Consider the following 27,440-nt stretch of genomic DNA (forward strand, 5'->3'; position numbering starts at 1 on the left):
TGCTAATCTCATCTTATTGTCCCTCTAGATCATCGCTTGAGTCATCATTGCTATCACTATGGCTTTCATGTTCATTTTGTGAACGTGTGGTGCTTCCATTTTCTTCTTCTTAGGAGACTTAATTTGCTACTACTATAAATGTAGAATATTTTGCATTTCTCTCAATTTACGAAATCTGTAACTTTCCTCCATAATAAAAATTATGCAACCTATCCAAAACCTTTTTTGCAGTCTCAAAATGCTTGGGTATAGCTTATCAGATCTTTAAATTCCATGAAAAATAATGTCTTTAGATTTATCATTAAAATCATCCTTAATTCCATATTCCACTGATAGAAAAATATTTCCTTGAAGGGACAAAAAGCATGAATCCAATTTCATCCTCCAAGTTAAAAATTTACCTTCATGAATAATTGGAAGTCCTTGTCAATCCATTTAGAAAAATTCACAAATTTTTTTCCAAAAACTCCAAGAGCCATTCTCTAGCGATCAAGTTGCAACTGAGATCCATTCTCTGATACCAATTGTTGGAAACTAGATCACTACTAAGAGGAAGGGTGTGAATCAGTAGTGAAGACACTTATAATTTTTTCTTCAATTAATTAAACCTTTAGACCATGCATAAAATGAAGAACATAGAAAATATTAGAGCATCAAATACAAGTAAAACCATGCAAGCATTCGATACAAGAGAAAAAAATATTTATGATGGACAACCCTCCTCCTGGGTCGAAAACAACCCTTGATGTTATTGCGTTGCTCAATTTTTTTATTTTTATTTTTTTATGCTAAGAAAATCATTTACATTGAGATTCATCTAGATACTATCAAATAGAGATATCTTTCTCATGTGGATCTATGGAATACCATCTGCTGGAAGCTACCATGACTAATGAGCCTTGCCCGGTAAGTTTGGAACTGTCAAATGACTCTATAGACTCCTATTTATTGGAAGCCATGATGACCAATGAGCCTCAACCAATTTATTCCAAACTATCCAGCTACCATTTGATTCAAGAAAATTCTCACTTATATTCATTTCGCGAGAGTCCTCCAACTCAACTCCTCTATCTGGTTATTTTTTCATATATTTTCATACTAGAATCAAGAACTACTCAACATGAACACCACAACAAAAATATATTCAAGGAAAAAAATAAAAAATCCAAAATAAAATAAATTAAAACAAATGTTGCATAAAATGATCTGATAAATGCATCAGCAAAACCTTGTCTATGATAATAATAAAAAATTTCTCACAAATAATTATTGTACACAACTAACAAATTGGAGAGTAAAAAGTTTTCTACCAAACACCAAAAATATCTACAATCAATATCTACTTCATCTCCTCACTTTTTGCTCACAATTTTGGGTTAAGCATGCATCTACTAGTTGCTACAACTGCTTCAAAGAAAAATGCTTCAGAAAAACTGCATCACAACCCTCACACTACTTGCACACCCTCTACTGCACTCTCACTCTCACTCAATGCATAAATCATCCAACCAATTTTCTTTTTTTTAAACTCAATAGTAAAATATCCTCATCAGTCTTGAATCTAATACCTATGGAAAATACTAAGGTAACACCAATACGAAGTGTAAATACTAGGGTAATGTTTTGCAAGACAAAATACCAAATGCAAATACCATGGTAATACCAATACCAAGGGCACCTATAACATGGTAATACCAATACCAAGTGCAGTTGTACCATGGTAATTCTAATACTAAGGGAACTTGTACCATGGTAAGACTAATTAACTTGTATACCAAATACCGTGGGAACCACCATTGGTAACATTGTAAACCAAACAATCATATGGATAATCAATGCATAGAAAAAAACCTACAACACCTATAGCAACATAATTAATCTATCAAGCAGTCTCCAATACGTATAGATATATTTCCAACACATGTAGAAACATCTCCAATGCTTCTAATACTTATAGAAACATCTCCAATACTTGTAGAAATATTCACCTATAATAAGACATCATAACATGCCCTTCATCCATGTCTACTCAACCACGAAATCTTGCACTAAGTCATGTCACAACCAATTTGACGCCAATTCTGAACCAACACGAACAACAAACTGACCATTACTACAAGCCAACACTCATCATTAGGACGGCTAACATCATTGGATTGACATAATACCTATGACAAGAAGCACCATGACCCTATTGGCATCAATGCCAACACTACAATGTCAAAAATTTAAAAAAATCCATCAATAAGCAGAAATGAATTTCAAAATTTAGTAAATGAAAAGGTTGAAGGGTCTAAGAAAGGAACCTTGTAGTGTTGGGAATGTGGAGAGAACCACGAATGAAGAAATTTTCCTTGGTCGTAGAAGACTAGCTCAAAGCTATACAACGTACAAGCAACAACAATCGTGAATGATGTGGCCCAAAGCATGCCCAAGATTTATGTTACATTAGATAATCGTCAGGAAAACTAGAAAGAAACAACCATTCAAATGAAAGGTATGGTAAAAAACTTATCAGTCTCAATTTCAATTGTTTCAGTATCTAATTTCAACTATATTAGCCTTAAGATTGTATAGAGATGTGAATCTCCAAAGAAAACTCACGAAGAATCACGGCTTGTTTCGCTGGCCACTGGAATAAAGAAACATATAACATACATGGTTGAGTATTGATTAGTATAAATTGGAGGCATCAACATTGTAGTCAAACTAAATTTGTTGTGATTAGGATCTTACAATGTTCTGATTGGCATGGATTATCTAGTAACCGATAGGGTGAAGGTGGATTGTTATGACAAAGTGATATAATGCATCAATGATGAAGTGAATCAATAACATTGTAGGATATTAAGAGGTTGATTTCACTCAAGATGATCTCATCCATGTACGTAAAATGCTACAATATAAAGGGTTGTGCCCTTTATACCATCCATATAAAAAAATGGAAAGAAGCTAGTGAAAATCCCTTTGTGTTTTACCTAGCATTAAATCAATACAATGATGTGTTCCCAAATTAATTTCCAGGACTAATAACCAATAGAGACATTGATTTCACTATCGATTTGATCCTTGAAATAACACTAGTAGAAAAATCTCCTTATAACATCACCATTCCTATGATAATGGAATTAAAATTGTAGATAAAGGAATTGATGGAGAAAGGGCATATACAACCCAATGATTCACCATGGTGAGCCCCATTACTTCTTGTCAAAAATAAAGACAAAATGTTGTTTCTATGCATCGATTACTCACAGTTAAATAATATGGCTGTGAGAAATAAGTATCCACTACCCAAAATTGATGATCTATCCAATCAATTGAGAGGAGCTACTATATTTTCCAAAGTTATTTTAAGGACCTGATACTATCGGGTTAGAATCAAAGGGGAAAACACTGACAAAAATGCATTCAGAACAAGGTATAGCCATTATTAGTTTGTAATGGTTCTATTCAAGCTTACAAATGCTCCAACAACCTTTATGTGCTTGACGAATATTGTGCTCAAACCATACCTAGATAAGCTTATTCTAGTATTTGTGGATGACATCATGGTATATACAAAGAATGAAGAAGATCATGAGGACCACTTGAGAGTTATTCTATAAATACTAAGAGAGCATAAATTGTATGCAAAACTCAACAAGTGTGAGTTGTTTCAAACTTAGGTTCACTACTTAGGACATATAATCTCAAAAGGAGTGGTTGTGGACATACAGAAGATCAAAGCAATAGTGGAATGGCCCACACCTTCAAATGTGTCAGAGTTCAGATCGTTTATGGTGTTTCTTTGTTACTATCGAAGGTTCATTCAAAATTCCTTAAAGATTGGAAATCACATCACTACTTTGCAAAGAAAAGTAGTAAAGTTTTAACAAACCCCTGAACGTGCATCTAGTTTTAAACAATTAAATAAGCTAATAATTTGTGCACCTATATTAAGAATAACTACCCATAAAAATATTTTGTAGTACGCACTAATGCTTGTAAGGAGGGACTTGTTGCACTTCTAATGTAAGAAGGAAATTTAATCTGCTATGAATCTAGGAAGCTAAATCAACATGATAGGAATTATGTTACTCATGACTTGGAGCTGGTAGCCATTGTACACACACTGAAAATGTGAAGACATTACTTATTGGGAAGGAGATTTGTGTTGATGACCTATCACAGTGGACTAATTTTTTTTTTTCCATCCAAAACTAAATGCCAAGAAAGCCAAATGGTTTCTTTATCAATGAATTTGACTTTGAAATTAAGCATATCAAATGAAAAGAAAATAAGGTGGCAAATGCACTCAACAAAATTTTACAAGAGGTTCACCTAGCAACCTTGAGAACCTACTCATTTGACATCAAGGGAATAATTAAAAAAGGGTTGATTGATGATAACCTTTACCAATATGTGAATAAGTATTGGTGGGAGAAACCAAATGGATCTATATGCAGAATTTATCAACTCATTGATGATGGAATACTAGTGTTCAAGAAAAAAAAATATGTGCATGTTGAAAATGATCTAAGGAAGCTTATCATCGATGAATTCCATATATGACCTTATTCAGGTCACTGTAGATATCAGAAGATAATGAAAACCACAAGAAGGGATATTTTTTACTAGGAATGAAGAAAGATATTGTAGAACACCTTGCAAAGTTTTTGGAATGTCAACAAGTGAAGGTTGAGTGCAGCCATTGAGCTAGACTACTACAACCAATTTGAATTTTGGAATGGAAATGGGAGGTCATATCCATGTATTTCATTATAGGTATGCCCATAATATCTAGACACCATGATTTCATTATGGTGGTAGTGGATAAGTTTAGGATGGAAACTCACTTTAAAACTATTGAGTCTACTCATAAAGAAATTGATATAGCTCAAATCTTCATGAAAGGGATATTTAGGTTGAATGGAGTACTTAAAAACATAACATTAGACATAGATGCCAAGTTCACTTGAAACTTTTGCAAATCATTATTTTCTGGTTTTGGAACCAACCTAGCCTTTAGCACTACTTATTGTCCTTAGGTATATGCTCAAACAGAGAGAGTGAATAGAATATTGGAGAACAGGTTGAGGATGTATGTGATGCATCAACCAAGAAAGTGGGAAGACTATCTTCCACGGTAAAAGTTTCACACAACGATTACTATGAAGAGTCATTAGGAATGAGTCCCATTCGAAGCACTTTATGCTAGGAAGTGCAAGACCTCTATCATCTTGGATGATCTAGTAAATATAGTAATCATTGGATTAGGTTTTCTAAAATAAATGGAGTGGTAAATCATTAAGATCGGGAAAAGTTAAAGGCATCCTGGGATAGGTAGAATATTTATGGAAAGTAACAAAGAGTTCACAAAGAATTTCAAGTGGGAGAGCATGTTTATCTACATGCAAAACCAAATAAAATCTCATTAAAAGTGGGCTCATGTGCCAAGTTGGCACCTAGTTATTGCAGACCATTTCAGATCTTGGAGAGAGTGGGGTCAGTAGCCTATGGATTAGGCTTGCCACACTTAATGAAAACAAACAATATTTTTCATTCTTCTTTCCTTAACAAATATGTTCATTATACTAAGCACATTGATGACTGGTCTATGATAAAGTTGGAACCAAAGTGATAGTTCTAAGTAGACTCACTATGCATCCTAGACCATAGGTAAATCACACTCCATAATCAAGCAATAGAACAGGTCAAGGTTTAATGGAAGAACTTTAGGACCAATATTTAAGCCACCTCGTAAATGAATAAGCAAATAAGCGTGTTGTACCCATCTTTTTCTGTTGAATAATTGGATGTAAGATCTATTTGTGAAGCTTAGTTTTGTTTGCTCCTTTTCTAATAAGAACAACATAGACAATGTTCCCATTAAGGGGGTGTGGTTTTCTAATAAGAACAACATAGACAATTCCCCTTAATTTATGTAATGTATTGACACTTTCAATTATAAATTAATATAATTTTATGTAGTGGATTGAAGGGTGGAACCATGGATCCATGATCTAAGGAGGAAGAGTAAAACTAATATTGTGTGGAGCCAACTAACACCATTGTTTAATATATGGAAAGTTATAAATAAAAATTAGAGGAAGATTTCAAAAGGAGCAAGAAGAGTTGAAGAGGAGCATGAGAGACACCCTTGAGAATACTGAAAGGGTAATTACATAGAAATTCATGGGTTGGAATTATTCTTGGTGGAGTGCATGAGGAGAGATAGTAATGCATACGAGATGAAGGAAGGAAATTCCTTGAAAGGAGAAATCGTGAGTAGGAGGAGTTCAAGAAATGCTAAGGATATGGCAATGAGTGCTTTCCAAGGATTGGCTAAGAGACCACTTATCATGCTTACTAAGGGCTGAGAAACCATGTGCACAAGGGTGCTTACTAAGATAGATCTAATAAACCACTCTTGCAAGTGATTGACACAGTTGATAAGCTTTCTAGTATTATGAATTTCTATTATGCTTTCCAAGATAATAAACCACCTAAATAAATTCGTGATTCCTATCTTTATTGACATGAATATGCCCTCTAGTTGAACTTAATGAAGCAAAATTCCCTTAGATCATGGATCTAGCATGGTAGTGACTACTACAAGTGATTTTGGTTGCAATGAATCTAAGGATGGGTGGAATATTCAAGTCCCACCTTCAAGTTGGAAATTTTCATTATGGTAAATGAATGCGTTTAGCTTAATTTTGTAAAGTCCATTTTTTCCCTTGCAGAATTTAATGTATAGCTCTAGGAAACATTACATGGTTGAAGGATGTTACTTCATGAAATTATTGGCTAAATTTTTTGAATACCTTATACATTTTATGATTTTGTTTCATGGAATGGTGGAAAGGTTTGTGCATGTTGTTTAAGCCCCTTTACACTTAACAAAAGGGGCACCCATAACCAGTTTTGCAAAGATTTTATGGTTTATGTGACTAAAGGGCCTATATGCCCATTACAATAGCAAAGCACTGTGAGCTGAGGGCTTAATGCTTTTGAACATGAAAAATTCCGTAGTTTTTTAAGCGCTGATGACCTAACTTAAATATCTAAGGGTGTTTGGACATGAATATGGTGGAAGCTTTGACAATGCTCCACTATATCTGGTAGTTGTGCCATATCTAGAGGTTCACAAGAATTGGGAATCTCAACCAAAACATGTTGATGGAATTAATGACAATTATAAATAAAAGAGAGACAAGGAAATGAAGACCATGATAGAGAATTAATGGAGCATCGTATATAGTAAAGAGAGACATCACCGATCACAAAATTTATTCATCGTATCATTTAATAAGTAAGGAGAGCCATGATATGAAATAAAAAATATCTAATAACATGCTAATATATTTGGAGAGCCTTATAGTGCCATGTGATTTGGTAAGGGTGCTCATTCTTAAGCTATTTATTGAATATTAGTGATCCATACTAAAGGGTGTTTGGGATAAATGATGAGATGAGAGACTACATTATTCTTTGTGTCATAGAGGAACAAAATGTAAGAACACTCAGTTAAACATGTATGATATAACCTTATTATGTCTGGTTTGGTGAGCTCTAGTCTGAGAGAGGGAGTGTGTCTTTTCATAAGAGAAGGATCATAGTAGAATGTACAAACTGTATGTGGGATGAGAAGAGTGTGTGGATCTATGTTCACTAGTGAGTTGTGGGTTAATTTAGGTGTGCTAATGTTGAGGAGGTGAAGTAGAGAAGAGTGTGCAATAGAGCTAATGTAGCAGAGAAGAGTGTAGTTGAGTGTGGGTATGTAGAGAAAAGAGGAAAGGTTGTAGGAGACAATAGAACATGTTATTTATGTTTTTATGTAATAGAAGTAGGCCATTGTTTCTTAGTTTGGAAATTTTATGAAATATAGGACAGTTGATTGAAGCATGCAGTGGTATCCATTTATAAGAGGTTGGAGCCTCTACACAAGTTGTGACTTAATCATTTGAAGGGTGGTGGATCCTCCTATGAGTTGGTGCTAACAAACATATGATGTAATCAAAGTTGTTGCCTTGATTATCATCATAATATAAAACAATCTTTGGTGGTTTTTCTCTTGTAAGGGTTTCCACGTAAATATGTGTTCTAGTATGTATGAATGATGGTATTTCATGTGATGTTTGATTCTTTCCAATTTACAGTTTAGATATTCATCTTAAATATTGTTAAAATCGTTAATTACTGACCCCCTGCCCCCACAATAATTCTTTATTCCAACAAATATACCACAAGTTCATGCAACTTTTGGTTTTTGTATTTAAGGGATTTTATTCAATAGTTTGTATGAAAATTGTAATAAAAAACCTTCAACACATTTCTTCAAATGCCTTGGATGAAAATAGGCATAGATAAACTATAATGGTACTATCATACAACAATGATAACATACAAAAATATTATCCCCATCCACAAATAACAATTTTCGTTGGGGAATTTAATCAAACAATTTGTATGTAATGAATCATTAAATGATTTAAGCATTTCTTAAAAAATATTGTATGAAAACTAATGCAACAAGTTCCCTACTCCATATCTCCTAAATATGGTATTCCGAGTTCTAAAAAATAAAATAAATCATCAGTGGGAGATCCCATCACTATGTTCCAAGTCTCAACCTCTAGAACATCCTCAACAAAAAGTTATAGCATAAATGCCAACATGACTTGTTTGATGCATGGTTTTAAGAGCATCCACAAAAAATCGACTTCCTATGATCATATCTCCAAAAATATCATGATCCAATATATAAAAGTTGGACCTAATGATTAACATAATTTCCCCTCACTTTGGTCCAAGTATGAACTTCTGAACCTCCAGAAGAAAATTTATAACATAAACTATGACATTACTTATTTGTTTCATGATTTTAGGAGTAAGTAGGAAGTTTGACATCCTTTGATCATATCTCCTAAAATATTACGATCCAATATCTGAGTGGTGGATGAGATGATAAGTCAGATTTTTCCTCACTATGATCCATGTTACTAATTTGGAACCTCCTAGAAGAAAACTTATAGCAAAAGTGCCAACATGACCTATTAAAAGATATATTTAGGAATCCCAAACTCCTCTGATCCTATTTCCCAAAATTTTCTGGCTTAAGATTTGAAAATCTGACCATAGAATCAGTGGGACTTCACCTTACTATGATCCAAGTTTCAATTTTTGGAATCTCCCATGAGAAAAGTTATAGTATAAATTCCAGCATGGGCCATTTAAATAATAATTTATAAAGATTATCTTCATCAACCAATGTTGTTACAAAATGAAATACAAATAAAAGGCTACATCCAAATAATATAATAGATACATCTATGTTAAATATTCTAAAGGGTAAATGCTTGTACATATAAATTTTTTGAAAAGAGTAATTAAATAATCATTCACAAGATACGATTATCTTTCTTCAAATATTTTACAATATTGAATTCAAGAATAGTGAGTTTATCTCCACCAAATAGTAGGCTCAACTATCTTACAATATTTCTTATAGGTTGCCAGTCCTGAGCTAGATCTTGATTCCTTGAGGGAAAAACTAAACTCAAGCATTAAACACACATTTTTCAGATGAGATTTAATATAAAAAGTGAAGGTAACTTTCCTCGACACATAGGAAAGAATCTCAATGTGCAACCTTTCCATTCCTTGATTAGGCACATAGGCATTCACAAATGAAAATGTGGCTATGCATAACGTAAGAGAGTCCCTCTATAATATCTATAGTCCCTCAACAATCCCTTCATTAGTGCTCTCTATTCCCCATACAAGTAGGATAAATCCCAATCCTCAGAGCAATCTGATTCAAGGAAAAAGAACTACACCACATTTAGTCATTGTTACACAAGTTGTCACCAATTCTCATGCCAATTCGAATTTTTGAATGAGAGAGGGAAATAATGAGTGTATAAGAAGAATAATAGATGATAGAAAACCTATAATATTAATAACTAATAAGGTGAACCCCTTGATTACTCCTCCCTCTTACTTTTAAATCACACAATGATCCTTCATCTTGCGAACCTTTCATCTTCTTGGGAAGACTAACCATTAGATCAAAGGGAAATATTCACCCAATGTACATTTTTCATTTTAATTCAGGTTGTCCCTTTATTCATTTTTAGCATCTTTATTAATAAAAATGAGAATTACATCATACAATAGAATTTGACATTATAGCATTAATGTTGATGCCATAAAATTATATGTTCTTAATTACATTACAAATTTTGGGGTAATGAAAAGGGTGCCACAAAGAGGTTTCGTAATATTTCTTAATACTATAATCAAATGCACTTTTGGTTTAATCAAGGTTGGTATAAATATGAAATATTTTGGCTAAGTAATTTTGTAATTAACAAAGACAACACCTCCCATAATAATAATAATGTTGGGGGTAGAGCCTGATTATCTTCTTGATTGTTTTTTTGTTTCTTTTTGATTTTTTTCCAGTCGTACTAGATATTTATTCCTAATGGGGTGGAAATGTTGCCCACCATTAGGGGGTACAGGGGGTAGTGAAGGCGAATTTTATGAGCTCCCCACCCCCCGCCCTCCCCAAACCCCTAACAGGGGTTGGGGGTAGTGCCCTGAAAGCTAAAAATATATTGAAATTGCCTTGTAAAATATGGCAATTTCGTAGTCAATCTGGGTAGTTCATTAGGCAGTTGATCTAACGATAGAATTTAGGTTAATTTGGGTTAGAAGGAAATGCTCAGTTTATATGAGGGAATTTTATTGTGGTTGTGGATGATTATTCTGAGCAAGAAAGAGAGACAAGACTGTGTGAGAGTGAAGAGGAAATTATAGTGAATCTGTTGTAGGTTGTATCTCTTCATTTTGTTCAATAATATAAAAGGAAGGAGTGGTTCCTTCTTCATGGATGTAGTTCAACTTGGGTGAACCACGCATATCTGTGTCTCTATTATTTTATGTGTTTATGTATTTGTGCTTTTGCAATATTTTATGTATTTCATTTCTTTGTCAATTAATTTCTAACAAATAATAATAATAATAATAATCATCATCATCATCAAGTCCCATTAGCACAAATAGTTGAGGATGGGTCTCGTTAGCAAGGCAACCTAGGATCAAACCTCATGGAGGTTGTTGTTCCAGTGCTAGGGGAGGAGACATGCTAAACTCCAGTCAACTTAGGGCTAGTGTAGCCTAGACGAGGTATGATCCTTGGTTGATTTTAACGTCTTAGATGTCCCTAGGTCATGGTTTCTCATGCTACAGGTCAATCCTAGATAAACACAGATCACTTGACAAAATAATAATAATAATAATAATAATCCTCTAAACTTAAGAAGAATTTATGGTCGAACAAATTTGATAAAATAAAATTAAGATACCATAAGGATTTGATTAGCCTTAATCTAAAAGATCTATACTACATGTGTTGATTGGCTTAAAGGGAAAATTAACATTGCTAGAATGAAAATAAATTCTCATGAAGTCCATAATAAAATAGGGCAATGGAAAATACCTAAAATGTAGTGGGTCAAAAGCATTTGTCATTTTTGTGAAACTAAAAAGTTTGAAGATAAAAACAATTTCTCGTGTAATGTATTATGTACAACTACATTAGATTATAACACAATTTCAAAATATTTGTTAAAATATCAATATTTTGATAATGTCTTTCATATTAACCATATCATTAGTTGTTGGTCGATGTTTTGAACCATTTAATGAGGATGAGACACATTAGATGGTTTGAAATGTCAACCAACAACTAATGATGTGATTTAGCCAAAATACATTCTCAAAACCATTATGGATCACAAAAGTTTGAAATATAATAATATCAATCTTTCTAACGTTTCAAATCATTAAAATAGTGGTGAGATAGAAACAATTATCTTAAATCTTTTTAAACATGAACATAATTTTTTTAAATAAAATTAAGTAATTCCTTACCTTTTCTAATGTTAAATAATCAAATTTTGGGACGTGAACCATCATCGTCATTATTATCATGATATTGATTGTCTAAATTAATTTTATTTTAATTATTTATTTATTATCACATATATATTTATTTTTATTTCAGTTAGATCATTATATGCACTTTTTTTAAAATATTATTAAAAACAATTTAATTGAAATTTTGAGTACATTAAAAAGATATTTATTAGAGTGAATTATGTTTAACTTATAGTTATAATGGAATAGTTGATGTAGTCGAATTTGTGTCTCATATTATAAATACATTTTATTTTTTGTATTTTATTTTTGTATTATATATCTTAAATTATATGTAATGTATATTTTTATATTTTAGGTTTATTTTACGATATTGTTTATTTTATGGTATTATTTTCTTTTTTGTTAAAGGAAAAATATTTTTCTCAAACCTAAAACCAATCACCTGAAACCAACAAGTTCCTCCATTATCTTCCTTCCATGAGGATTGTTCTCCACCACCACCACTACCTCCTCTAGTCCTTTTCCCTTCTTGTCACTATTGCCCTACATTGTTAAACATATTTATTCATTACTTGTATCCACTTAGGTGATAATATATGAACTAATTCACTAGCTACTCATTGTTGTTATAACTAGCAAATATTATTCTTAGTGTTACATCACTTCTTGTTTCTAGCTCTAGCAAGTATCTAGGACCAATAAATGGCATGCATTATTTCTATCTGTTTATTCATTTGTTCTCTTCTTTTATTCATTTACATTTTATGTTTTCTTGGATAGTACTATACATATAGAAATTCAATAAATATGAAATAAAATTATGGGATACATTTCTCGCATGACATACATGATGTAGTACAACCCCATTTCAAGCACCACCATGTTTGCACCAATGAAGCCATCTTGTTCCATCTATTCTTAAACTGCATGAATGTTCTTAGTGGCTCAGGATAAAAATCATGATGAAAAATTATTGCATGATATTTCCTAATCACCTTCTATTGTGAGTAATTGGAATGCTCTCAGATGAGATGATGTTGATTTTTCTCTTTGTTTTTCCTAGCCTTTCTCAATTTCTAAACCACATATAACATTTCAATTTTAATCACCTTTTGTGCATGAATTTCCTTTAGAGACAAAATAAACATGGCACATCAATATATTCATGCAAATAAATATGTTGGTACTTAATGGCTAAGGAATCACTACTATATGGTTGAATTAGAGAAATAAATAACATGTTTTTTATTTTTTCTGGAGCAAAAAAACTCATAATTTTTTTCATCGTGGAGGATAACATAGCTAAATTATACATTTGCTGAAAAGAATTAAGGTAGATATATCTCAAAAAATTTGAGCGAAAGAGAGAAAATTGCAAAAAAAAAATACATGAGTAAATATGCTAAGTTAAGTGTGATAATAATCACTTAACTTCTCCTTTTTTGCACTTTCTGCAATCCCTATGAAATAGGTTCAATGAAGACAATTTCAGGTTTTCTTCTTGTTTCCTTTGGTGGGACTTCACTTTCTGAGTTTGAGCTCTCAGAAACATGTCCTCTTCTTGTGCCCCCTATCCCACTATTTATATGTGCCTCCTCAATCTGTACTTTTTATGCCTTTGGCTCGTGAACTTCAATCTCTTTTTTTTGTGTAGGTCAGAAATTTATATTAACAGAGAAAAACTATAGTACAAAAATTTTGCAGTAGCAGATTGAGGCCTGAAAAATATGAGCCAAACATTTTGATTCCTACCCCTAAAAACAACAAAAATGACTTTCACTTGCACACCACGCAGGGTGGCTGTTTCTACTATCTAACACCGCTTGTAAATAGAAAACACTGACACGAGGACAGCAGTCCTTCAACCCGCATAGACTATGGTAATAACAAAATCCCATATTTTGGGAGACCAACGAAACCGATCAGGATATATGCGCATTCAGAAAGAAGGATGAGAGATAACATCAGAACCCAAGAATTAAGGAGACTGCCCGAACCTGCTCATCGTATCCAGGGCCTGTTCCAGCACATGGCTGTCAACTCTTGCCTGCAGGGAGTGATAGCTGCGGCATTCCTCCTTCTTTTCCTGCAGGCCTCCAGTTTGTTTTGCATCTGGATTGAGCGTCTGCCTGAGGAGCTTTATGAGCACCGTGACTTTCTTGGACAATGAGTCGACCATCTCATGAACTGCAGTGACTTTGAAATCCAAAGCTTCATAAATGGCGTAAAGACTTTTCATCTGTGCCTCCGGGATCACCTGGTCATTCTGGGGGAGCTTTTTACTGTCTTCCTTTGCTTCCATAGCCCGCGCCAGCAGGGTTTTGACCCTCCAGCTTTCCGCTTGAGTACGCACAAATTGAGTTGCACGCTTCGTGACTGTGCCAGGATCTTGAAGCCAGTCGACTTCCTGCGCTATATCCTTCTCCGACCTCATTCGTTCTTCTTCTTTCACCGCGGCTTCCAATTCAGACAGCTTGCATTTGTTCTTCGCCGCTGTCCTGGTTTCATACATCTCCCTTGCTGTTTGGAGTTCCATGTTCGCCTTAACACTGCGGCAGCCATCACCTTCCATACTTATCCTAACACTTGCAGCGTAAGACCTGGCGCTGAGAGTCGAAAATGGATGAAACGGAGCTATGCAGTGCAAAATTCTGTTCCTAGCTATGCCTCCACTCACTGCTAAATAGTTGCTTTGGAGGATATTGCTCATGACCACCCGATTTGCCCGAAACGACGTGGATGTACCGACATTATTGTTGCTGCTTTGAAATGTGTTTTCCGCGTGGTGTATCCAACCTTTCACATTAATGTTACCTCCTCCTTCTCTAATCAGAGAATGCCATGTGTCCTCCAACTTGCTGTGGTGACGGCGGTGATCGTTGCGGCCCATCATATTAGATTTGTTTCCTTTATTCCCCTTCTGTTGCCATAAACGCACCGGAATTACCTGTCCTTCTGTTTTCTGCCAGCTTTTAATGTCCGTGCCCACTTCTTTGTTCTTCATCATGAAGAGAAACCCGGTGTCAGAACGCCTTCCGGTTGAGCCCGGTTGGCAATATCCTTGTCTTGTTCGGCCAGCTGGATGCACTTCCTTTTCAAGTCTGGGCAGTTCACCTACTGCCAACAGCTGTCCCATTCCCTATTTTGATTATCGATGCCATGGTTTGCGAGGTGGTCCGCAATCGCATTTGCTTTGCGCCTCACCGCCTGGAAGACTAACCCTCTCATACCGCTGATCAACTCAGCTATGTTTTCCGTCACCTTTGCTAATCTCCAATGCTTCGTGGCTTTGCTTGCTTTGGTTCTGCTATAGATTATCTTAGCCACAGAGATTACCAGGGCAGAATCTCCTTCAACCACCATTGTATAATTTTGCATGTCTCTTAGAATTCGTAGTCCCTGTTCTAAAGCTGCAAACTCCATTTCATTGTTCGTCCCCTCTCCCAGTGCTTTGCAGTAAATATGAAGGATGTCTCCTCTATGGTCTCTTATAATTCCCCCAATGCCCGCCATCCCAGGGTTTCCTCTGGATGCGCCATCAAAATTCAACTTCAGCCAACCCACCGGTGGGTAACTCCAACTGCTGGACTCAGACTGCGGGCTTTGCTGGCTTCTCGACGTAGTCATGCTCTGGTTGGTATGCAGTTGGAAGAGTTTTAAAATCCGTAAGTCACTAGATGACGGCTTCTCATTAGTTTCCTCTTTTACTTTTACTTGAATTAACTGTTTAATGTTTCTCATGAGAGTGTCTATGGCATGCCCTGTGTTTCTGTATTCATCTTGGAATATTCTCCTGTTACGCTCCTTCCAGATGGTCCATGTTAAAAACCTGGGCATAACTTTCCAAATGCTGTTGACCCTGGAATTTTTTGAGAAGTTCTTTTGCCAATTTTGTATAGTATCCTGAATGGACTCCCTATTTCTGTTAGAATTTAGCATTACACCCTCCGCCCAATTCCACAAATGGCAAGCCCAGTCACAGGAATTAAATAAATGATTCATTGATTCTTCCTCTGCCAAGCACATTGGGCATCTGGACAGCCCATGAAAACCTTTGCTGCGTAGATTTTCCCAAGTCAAGGTTTTTTTCCTCATTAAAAGCCAGAGGAAAGTTTTAATTTTTTGCCAAAACAGGCCATCCCACACATTATGACTCCAGGGTGAAACCTCCCTATGCTCTGTAATTTCTATTAGTTCCCTGGCTTCCTTGAGAGAGAAATTTCCGTTACCCTTCATTCCCCATCTGAGCTGGTCATGTTCGTCTGTCTTCCTTATTTTCCTTTTGAGTAATTGGTTAATTAGATGCTTGGAACTGTCATCTTCCCCATTGCTGTTGTCCAAGTCAAATTTTATCCATTCTCTCCAGATGGTGTCCCTACTGTTCCAGTCCCAGTATTGGTTAACTCTGTAACGACCTTCGTGTTGACATTTCTGCTTGAGTTGATCGAGTTCAGGTCTTTCCAGTTTTGGGAACTACTGCCACGCATGTTCCCAAAAAAACGCTGAATGCCCATTCCGGATCTCCCAGAAACTGTTTTCCTGTACCAAGTTGCGATTTTTCCGAGCAAGATTCCATATGGGTGATCCCTCAAGAACCTTCTGAAGCCTAATAATATCACTGCTATTGTGTTCGGGGGTGTATTTCTCTTTCCAATGTCTTGCCCAGGGGAGATGGGGCTCTTTTATCCATCGCCACCAGAGTTTGGCTCCACAAGTCATGTTGATGACTGAAGGATCCACTAGATTTAGGCCTCCCTTAATTTTTGGTTTACAGAGTTTATGCCATGCTACAAGCGCCCATTTTTTCTTCTCCCCATTACCATTCCATAAAAAGGATCTTTGGATTGATCTAATCTAATGGAGGATGCCCTTGGGGGCTGGCAGCATGGAGAGAAAGTACTGAGGTATAGCTTGCAGAACCGCCTTTGTGAGAACTAGTCTCCCCGCAAAATTAAGTGCTCTGTATGTCCAGTGCTTGCACCTTTTCTCCAGGTTAGCTATAATTCTCTCCCAGTGCACTTTTTGCCAGGGTTTGAGAGTTAGCGGTGCTCCCAAATATCTTGAAGGTAGACACCCTTTTCTGAACCCAAGTATATTAGAGAGGTGCTTCTGAATAGCTGGATGAGTATGGAAGAAGTAAATTGTGGATTTGGAAAAATTGATTTCCATTCCGGATGCCTTGCTGAAAAGATCAAGGATTTTCTTATAAGCTAGAGCCTCTTTTACTGTGGGAGTTCCATGCAACATCGTATCATCCACAAATTGTTGGTGTGTTGTTGCTGGCAGAGATTGGATAGGCTGAAGGCCCTTGATTTTCCCCTCTCTTCTTGCTTTGGCTATAAGTCTACTGAGACCTTCCATAAGAATAACGAACAGGAAGGGGGAGAGAGGGTCCCCCTGTCTGATTCCCCGAGAAGGTGAAAAGGGTTCAGAAGGAGATCCATTGACAAGGATTGAAAATCTGGTTGACTTAATAAGGGCTAAGATCCAATTGATCCATAGTTTGCAAAAACCAAAGGCTTTTAGAATGGCTTCTAGATATTGCCAACTGACCTTGTCATAGGCTTTTGATAGATCAAGCTGCATTAGCATTCCTGCTAATTTCCTAGTTTGCAGGGTGTGAATCATTTCTTGAGCTAGAAGAATATTGTCTAAGATCTGTCTCCCTTCAACATACCCGGATTTCTCCTCTGATATGAGGCCAGGAAGAATAGGCTTGAGTCTATTAGCTATAACTTTTGAAATAATTTTATAAATGACATTACACAGAGCAATTGTTCTGAACTTCTCAGGAGAGTTTGCTTCTTTCGTCTTTGGGATAAGAGCTATGAAGGTTGAGTTGAGATATTTGAGGATGGTGCCAGATTTTCTAGAGTCCTCAACGACTTCCCATATCTCATTCTTTACTAGGTTCCAGCAGGCTTTATAAAAATTAATAGTGAAACCATCCGGTCCAGGGGCCTTATCACTAGGCATACTGCGGACAACTTCCTCCACTTCCTCTAAGGTTATTTCTCTGCTAAGAGTTGAGTTCTGAGCTCCGGTGATGGTTTTGGGGATGGCTGAGATGAGCTCCTTGATGGCAACCTCTCTGTTTTCCGACGGTTCCTTGGCAATACTGCTGAAGTGCCTGGTTAGTAAGGCCGCTATGTCTTGGTGATTCTTTAAAGTTTCACCATTCTCATTCTTGAGTTCCAAAATTTTGCTCGCACTTCTGTAATCTAATGCAGATCTGTGAAAAAATTTGGTGTTCTGCTCACCCTCTTTAAGCCACCGAATCCTGGATTTCTGCTTCCAAAGAGTCTCTTCCTGTTGACAACGTGTGTGCCACTGACCAGTTAGAATTCTTTCTTGCTCTGCAAACTCTTCACTGTTGTGCCCTGAAGCCCACGCTTTGTGAATCTGTTCCAGTCTGTTTTCTATCAAGGTTTTTTCCTTAAAGATGTCTCCAAACTCCATAATGTTCCATTCTTTGATTTTGGCTTTTGTGTATTTTAGTTTCTTCTGAAGGTTGAACATTTTGGAACCCCCTCCAATCACTGGTTCAGACCACCATTTCTCTACCAGATTGAGGAAGTTGGGGTGATCCAACCAAAATTTTTCGAATCTGAAAGGTTTATTCCTGGGGGTACCATGGATAGCTGCTACTAAGGATATTGGCCAGTGGTCAGATCCTCCACTTGGAAGGATATCTGATTCAACTAGAATACCATTCATAATTATGCTCTCTGATATGATAAATCTATCCAGACGAGAGGCAATCAGCCTATCTCCCCCTCGTCTATTATTCCAAGTATAAGTGCCACTCTTAGGTGGGATATCCACCAGTTTGGCACTATCAATGAAATTTGTAAATAATTCAGCATCCTTGCTGAGTTTTCTTATTCCCCCTTTCTTCTCTAGAAGAGTAGTTATCATGTTAAAGTCACCCCCCATGATGCACTTGGAGTAAGGATGTCTAGAAATTAAACTTGACAGGGACTTTAAAAAAGTGATTTTATCCTCTATCTTCTGGGGTCCATAAACATTTATACATAAGAAGGATTCAGAGTTACCTATGGGCTGGGCTTCCACGGCTATAAAAGCTCTGGTTGCTTCTGCTGATATGATCTGAAGCACTCTTGAGTCCCACAACGTGACTAGACCTCCTTCTCACCCCTGACTTTCTACTTCCATGTAGTTAAGGTGGTTTCCAAGCTGCTTTTTGATGTTAGCCATGCTTGTATTACTGCTTTTAGTTTCTTGAATGAAAAAGATATCCGGTTTTTCTTTCTGAAATTTTCTTTTCAGAATTCTCTGCTTTGCTTGGCTGTTTAGCCCTCTTGCATTCCATGATATGATTTTCATGATTAACTAGAAGAATTATTGGTAAAAAGAGAAGGCTTCTAGAGCCTTCATCTTCCCTGAGTTTATCATTAATATTCCAAGCTCCTGCAGAGCTTCACCACTTGTTCTCCTTCCTCTCTTCTTTTTTTGCTTAGATCTTGTTGAGTTGTGGAGAAGCCTCTTTGGTGGGTTCCCAGCTCCTCTTGCTATACCTAACTTTCTGCTTTGTCTTTCTAATTCTGCTTTTTGCCTCGCAATGAATAACTCATTAACCTTTCTGATTTCTTCTTCCGGCACATTTTCTATGCCTCGAGATTTCCAGTTTTCTGCCATGACTGGTAGGTTCATTCCTTCCTTTGCTAGAACTTCCTCCAGTTCTAAATCATCGCTTCCTCCATCGCTGGTGAGCATATCTGCATCCTCCTCAGGTTCTTCTGTCTGCTCATTCATTTGGACTTCGGTGCTTATCCTATTTTCTTCTGTTTCTTTTGAGGTTTGCCCTGTATTATCGATTGGCCCCCCATTGGAGGTGAGAGCTTTATTCGGATCCTCTGAGTCTGTGTCTAACTCTAAGACTTCAAAGGTATTCCTGTGGTATCCTCGCTCTGTTTCTATTCTGTTTGGTCTTCTTCGGTTGGCTCTTTGTCTTGTCTTGGGTTTTACAAAATTATCTCTGCCTCTGTCTGCTTGCTCTATTTTAATGACTTCTTCTTGTTTGTTGAGATGACATTCCCTCATTAGATGTCCATGCTCATGACATTTTCGTCAGCGAAAATGAATTTGTTCATAATCTATTGCTTGTAAGTAATCCTCATCCCTGTACTCTAGCCATAGACCCTCATGTAGACCACCAGAGACATCCATTTCCATGCATATTATTGCACATGAGGTGTATCTTCTTTGTATTGTCACTTCTGAGGCCTTGACAAAAGTACCCAGCCAATCCCCAATTTGTTTCAGTGCTGAGATACCCCAGTAGTCAATGGGTAGAGAGAACAACATTATCCATACTGGTACCTGAGTGAAAGTTTCCCTTTCTGGAACAAAATTTGGTTTCCATGGCCGCATGTAGAGACCTGTTGAAGCTAAGAAATATGGGCCACCATCAAAAATTCTTTCCTTGTCCTCTAGGTTGGTAAAAACTATAGTAAAGAAGCCTTTTGCTCCTAAGTGTAGTTTCACATCGCCCTTGGGTTTCCAGTGTTGTCGTATCCATTGGCATAAATCTCTTTCAGATGGCCATAAACCCATAAACTTGCAAATGACTGCATGCTCTGCCATGTGTTCTCGATAAGCTTGGATCTCCGAATCTACTATGACAACTCTTAGGGTCTCTACTTTTTTAGGTTTGTAGGTTCCACTCGCTGTTAGGTGGTTGTTGGTGTTCGAGCTGGTTTCACCTACCATTCCTTCTTTCCCCTAGGGGTCTTCCTTTTGTTCCCCCTTCTCCTTTGACTGCTTCTCATTGTGATCCGCGAGTCTTTGTCCTGTAGTAGTATTTTTTCCATTATTCACCAGTCCCTCAACTTCTTTTTCATTGATTTGAGGGTTGCTACTTGGTCCTCTGCCCTCTTCTTGTTTTTTCTCCTTGTTTTTCCCGCTATTCTGCCTGAGTCTCTCATATCCTGAAATTCTGACTCCTTCCTGCGCTGTTGGTTTCTGCTTCTGCATGACTATTTGTTTGAAAGAAGGGGTCCCAATGGACCCCTCGTTGACCATCTGTAGGGTCAGATTTTGTCCCCTTCTGAGCAAGACCGCTAGCCTCGATCTATTCGCTTCCAGCTCTGTGTCTGTCACAGTACCCAGAAACCCTAAACCTCAAGGCGCCACCATCACTCGACCTCAAGTGTCTCGACAATTTGTGCATCTTACATGTAAGTGCTAGATACCGGCTCGTAAACTTCAATCTCATTCTGCAAGTGTGATTTGATTTAATTTTGTTCATGTGCTTCCTCTTCTATTTGGTCTGGAGGGATATCCATAGTTTCTTCTACCTCCTATTTATAGAAATGGGGATCTAATAGTTTCCATCCTCTATAGTTTCTTCTACCTCCTATTCATAGAAATGGGGATTTGATTTTTTGGATCTACCCTTTGTCTCTTTTGGGGTTTACCCTTTGTCTCTTTTGGGGTATCTTTTTCCCTTGGACATGTCTTTTGTAGATGACTTGTTTGGTAGCATCTATGACATCAAAATGTCATGTTCTCATAATCTAATTTATGCTTCCACTAATTTTTTTTTATGTATCAATTAAATGTGATTAGGTATACCTTTGCTAAGGTCTGTCTCTACATAAATTTTGGAAAACATAAAGAGACCTTTCTTTGTTCTTTCAAGGTCCATTTTTTTTAGTTTTCCAAGTGTGTTTCTGATTTCCTCTAGAAACTTATGATGCTAGAACGGGAGGAGTATATTTGGCAGTCACAGCCAAACTGCCATTATCGTGGCCACCATTTTAGTGGCATAAAAATACAGAAACCATGGGGTGTTGAAGGTTCCATGTCTTCCCCAAAACCATAACCCCTCATTCAAGACCTTTTCAAAATCTTCTTGAGTATCAAATTGGATAATGAAAACATATTTGGAGCATAAATAGATATCACACTTTGGGGTCCAAGAAGAAAATATCCATTGATGTAAAGCCTCATATTTAAGCTAGAGACCATTAAGTATACATATTATAACTTCCGATTGAAGAGAAAAAAGTTGGTTTATCTCAACAAGTTTTACCTCCATAGAAGGCACTTGATTTATTTGTTCCACAATATAGAGCTCTAGGTTGTTTTGTGTTTTTTTTGTAGGGACATAATATTTTTCTTGTTTTGTGTCCATATAGGAAGTTGATCCTGTTGATATATTGGGTCTTCGAGCCCTTTTGCGCAGCCTCAAATTCAAGAATATGTTTGCGTTCCTTATAATGCAATAGGCTTTAATATGGGAGGAGTCCTAAAGAAAATTCCCTTCATATAGTAGTATTTGATGACTTGTTGGGATGCCCCATCCCCACTATATGCTCTACTTCAAATTATTGACAAAGTCTGAACTCCTAATTTATAAAACGGAGGATTTCCCACCTATATTCTTAATGATAATTTGGAAGGTATTTCGTCCCCTCTTCCTATGGTGTATACTCCTCAAACTAACATAAGCGGTTGAATGGATTTTTTGAAAGATTATTCCATATTTTCTTATACAACATATCTGCCACATGCCTCATAACCCATGATGCTTGAAAAACGTAGGATTTTAGAATAGAGGAGAAAATAGAGTTGGGAAGTAGCTCTGTTGGACTTTCCCTCCATGATAGTCATGAAAGAAACAAAAATCGACAAGTGAAAGCATATTTTGGACCATTTAACAAGGTTCAATCCTTGACTTTGGGAAAATAACTAACCAAGGTGCATGAGGCTACTTTCAAACATGCCCATCCCATGCTCACAGAGATCTTTAGAAACCATCAACAAAAAGACATCTATTACACCCCAAACAAAAATCTATTTTCCCTCCTAACGACATCAAGGAGAAAAATAGGAAGTTGAAAATTGAAAACATGATGCTTCCTAAAAACCAAACATAGTCCCTCAACTTGCAACAACAGAAGGGTGAAAGACATAGAAATACAAAACCCTAGACTTTAACACGAGCTCCATCTTTCACTCTGGTTCGAAAGAAAGAATGTATTGATGTGATGAATCAAGAATCATTATGAAGTATAAAGCGGAAAGAAAATGGTTCCATTAACTACTTGAAATATGTTTTCACTATAATCGTGAAAGAATTATATAAATCAAAAGAACTATTATCGATTTTAGTGATGGGAAAGAAGATAGGTAGGTTGAGGGCATAATACATTTGTTTGAATTTTTGTCCATTGGTTAACCAATTTAGTAACTTTCCTTGTTGGAGCTTTATATCAGTAACTTGCAAAATTATATTGTCTTTACCAGTTCAATAAAGTTTTATTTTTGACCCTTATTAGATAAACCTATCTAGACAATTATTTCCCAACCCACTAATTACTAGTTTTTTTCATCACATATATAGCTAAATCATAATTTATGAATTAAAGACTAAGTTGATGTATTACTCATATTCAGGGAAATCTGACATCATTGTTTTGGTTCATGTTCTTTCCATTTTCTCATTACTATTTGAAAAAGAATGTACACTTTTGCCTCACACCATGGAATTTTTAATTTATTCCATAGGTGCAATTAGAATGTTGAAAATAGCAACAAGAAATGATAAAAATAGAATCTAGAAACTCGAATTTTAATTTTTCCTTGAATTAAAATTGTGAATTAAAATCGAATTTAGTCTCACTAGCTACTTGGAAATAATTAATTAATTCATTATGGATTAATTAGTTGGAGAAATTCAAGTTAGAAGTCTTTCTGCAGTCATGTAACAATTATCCCTTAAATTAAGGAGATTATCCCTTAATTAAGGAGATAAGATTGAGTTATATTTGATTTGTAATTAAGTAACTTAGTTTACTGAGTTAAGTCCAGTTAAATTAGTTCCAAACTATTTGATGAACTAATTGTGAGTTACCAGTCAGTTGATGCATGCATGCATTCAACCAGTGTACTCCAGATAACTAAAGATTCCCTCATCAGAAACTCATGCATGTCTATTATGACAAAGACCAGTTGAGCTAAATGTCAAGGACAATGTACTATTAGTTGCATGTGTTTTCCTATAAAGGAAACTCATGCATGCAATCAAGGTAAGGTTCCTTGAGGATTGTGCAGTTCTGAAAGGGTGTAGTTTCAATGTGAGTGATCAGTATTCCACTTGGTAACAAGAGGATCACCTAGGAGAAACTGCACAAGGAAATAGGAGCTTGGAGGGTAGAGGAGAAGGCTTGTGAGAAGCTTTGATTTCCTATGAACATCTATGAGGATTGTACTGAGAGCTGGCTAGCTATGAGAGCTAAGGCTTTATATAATTCTGATGTATTTCCACCTTGTATGATAATATAGATAGTGGGGTTTTTAGCTAAGGCTTTCCCCTGAGTACTTTATGTGTTTCATGTGTATTGATTCTTCTTCTTCTGGTTATATGTGTTCAGCTCAATCTTGTTTAATTTTAAGCTTTCAAAAATTGATTGTAGAAGCAGGTTATAGTATTTTGCTTTGGTATATTGCATTATCGGGTTAATCTACAGTCAGATTTTCTATATTGTCTCAAAGTGATATTTGTAGAGAATTTGCAGAATTTCTACATGGTATCAAAGCCAAGTTTATTAGATACATGGTATTAGAGACTAGTTTATCAGAGTTGTGAATAATATAATGAGAAGAGAATTCAAAGTTTGAAGTTTGGGGTTGCAAGTTCAAATCGAATTCATATCATACTTCAATTGAGATGGGACATTATGCGACTAATTTCCCATTGAAGAAGTCCAAGAAGGGATCCTCAGAAGGATTGGAAGGTGAGGAATTAGCCTCTCAGTTCGAAATGGACTTTACCCTCATCGCTTGCATGGTGTCATCGATGATGGGTTGTGTTTGGTATATTGATAGTGGAGCCTCATTCCACATGACCGACAATAAAATTCTATTTAGTACCTTGGAGGAGAAAGACCTCAAGATGCACATAGAGATTTGTGACGATAGAAAGTATAGTGTTTCAAGAGTGGGCATAGTTCCTTTTCAGAGGGAGCATGGAGTTCCTATCACCATGACAGATGTGAAGTATGTGCCTAGACTGAAGAAAAACTTGGTATCGATCGCAATGTTGGGGGACAAAGGCTACAATTTTGTCTTCAGTAAAGGAAAGGTGTTCCTAAGACATATAGCCATGGGTCAGACCAAGAGGATAGGGATTCAAGTGAAGAATATCTATAAACTAGAGGTAGATGATTGTACAGCATTAAGCATGAAAGCATAATTGGTGTAAATCCAAGACATTGGCAAGTTATGGCATAGGCGGTTGGGCCATTTGCATCATGGGTCCTTGAAGATAATGCAGCAGATATCTAAAGTACCTCCCAAAGGTAAACTTGAGAAAGTTGACATAGGCAAAGGTTGAACCTTGGGAAAGTACACTAAGTCTTCCTTTCATGATCGAGACAGTCGAGCAAAGGCTATCTTAGTGCGAGTTCATATTGATGTGTGTGGACCATTCTCAATGGCATCACAATGAAGCAAAGGAATTATGTGATTTTCATTGATGATTTTTCTCGTAAATGCTGGATTTATTTCATGCAGAAGAAGGACCAAAACTTATCAAAGTTTTGTGAGTTCAAGGCTTTGGTCAAGAAAGAGTCAGGGAAGAAGATCAAAGCCTTGAGGAGTAAGGAAAATGTTAAAGACTTGGTGGTTGAGAGGGAGAGTAAATTACATAGAAGAAGTCTCAGACAATTGTGGAGGAGCCACAATTAGAGAAGTAGGTAGAGGGATCACATGCAACCATACCTCTAGGTGTGAGGTGGGGTGATGTGGAGTGATAGTCCCAAGAATACTAAAATTGGGCAGGGTCCATTGAGAGGTGTTATCTCATAGATCATACCTTGCTACAAGAGCCCAAAGTACATAGTAGTGGGAGGAATCAGTGGGATTGATGCAGTCAGAGATCAAAGTGACAAAGGCTAGAGCAATCAGATACTAAAGAGCGCAAAGAAGGATTGACAACAGTGCAGAAGGGCTGAGTCAGCAAAAGCACAAAGTTTTCAGTCGAAAGAGGCAATAGTAGTCAGAGACTTTGATGACAGATGCATCAAACTGATTCAAGTTGGATGTTTTTTTTGTTTCTGGAGTTGTTGGAGAAACAACACTTGAGAGAAGTGTTGCAAGCAGAACATTCCAAATGTTCAGGATCAGGAGAGAAGTGATCAAAATATCAACAAGAAATGAGAAATTCCAATTTTAATTTGTCCTTGAATTAAAATTGTGAATTAAAATTGAATCTAGTCTCACCAACTGCTTGCAAGTAATTAATTAGTTCATTATGGATAAATTAGTTGGATAAATTCAAGTTAGAATTATTTCTTTAGTCATGCAACAATTATCCCTTAATGAAGGAGATTATCCCTTAATTAAGGAGATAAGACTGAGTTATATTTGAGTTGTGATTAGTTAACCTAGTTTACTGAGCTAAGTCCAGTTAAATTAGTTCCAAACTATTTGAGGAACTAATTGTGAGTTATCAGTTAGTTGATGCATGCATGCACTCAACCAGTGTACTCCAGATATGCATGCATCAACCAGTGTACTCCAGATAACTGAAGATTCCCTCATCAGAAGCTCATGCATGCAGTCAAGGTAAAGTTCCTTGATGATTGCGTAGTTCTGACATGGTGTAGTTTTAGTGTGAGTGATCAGTCTTCCACTTGGTAACAAGAGGATCACCCAAGAGAACCTGCAAAAGGAAATAGGAGCTTGGCGGGTAGAGGAGAAGGCTTGTGAGAAGATTTGATTGCTTGTGAGCATCTAGGCAAATTGTACTGAGAGCTAGCTAGCTGTGAGAGCTAAGGCTTTGTATAATTATGATGTATTTCCACCTCGTATGATAATACAGATAGTGGGGTTTTTAGCTAAGGCTTTCTCCTGAGTACTTTCTGTGTTTCATGTGTATTGATTCTTCTTCTTCTGGTTATATGTGTTCAGCTCGATCTTGCTCAATTTTAAGCTTCCAAAAATTGATAGTAGAAGTAGGTTATAGTATTTTGCTTTGGTATATTGCATTATCGGGTTAATCTACAGTCAAATTTTCTACAAGACCTCAGAGCGAGATTTGTAGAGAATTTGCAGGAAATTCTACATAGAATGGCCATACTTATATGTATGATTTGGGTACTATATATTTCTTGATTAGTCCTTAAAAGAGATCAATAAAGCATTGATTTCATCCATGGTGCAACAAAAACGAAATTTTACCAGAGGTTTAACCAAACAAAAAATGGATATAAGTCCATGAGAACCAATGATAAGTTGCTCTTTAGTAAATCCACTAGCATAGAAAAATTTTCTTTGGGTTAGATTTATGGAAGAGAAGCCCTTATGTGTTATTTATGGGAAGCATAGAAAGATATAGTATGGAGATGAACATCCTTTGCTTTAGACAAGGGATGGTCAGTGTGACTCATATGAAACTCTCTCCACATAATTTGATATAGAAACCTCTATCATGAGGTTACAAGTGTTGTGAGCCATGTCCATCTATGATTCATGTC

At 36.4% G+C, this 27,440-nt stretch overlaps 1 protein-coding gene across 1 annotated transcript; it reads right to left on the reverse strand.

Moving 5' to 3' along the window:
- Positions 1–15,048: 15,048 nt before the first annotated feature.
- Positions 15,049–15,873, reverse strand: LOC149249614 (uncharacterized). Its single transcript, XM_089453425.1, has one exon. The coding sequence runs from the start codon at positions 15,871–15,873 to the stop codon at positions 15,049–15,051; it is 825 nt and encodes a 274-aa protein (XP_089309551.1).
- Positions 15,874–27,440: the final 11,567 nt, after the last annotated feature.

Source organism: Pinus tabuliformis, chromosome 7 (genome assembly GCF_031772625.1).
Source record: "Pinus tabuliformis cultivar Carrire ecotype Pingquan chromosome 7, CPIR1, whole genome shotgun sequence".
Taxonomy (NCBI): domain Eukaryota; kingdom Viridiplantae; phylum Streptophyta; class Pinopsida; order Pinales; family Pinaceae; genus Pinus; species Pinus tabuliformis.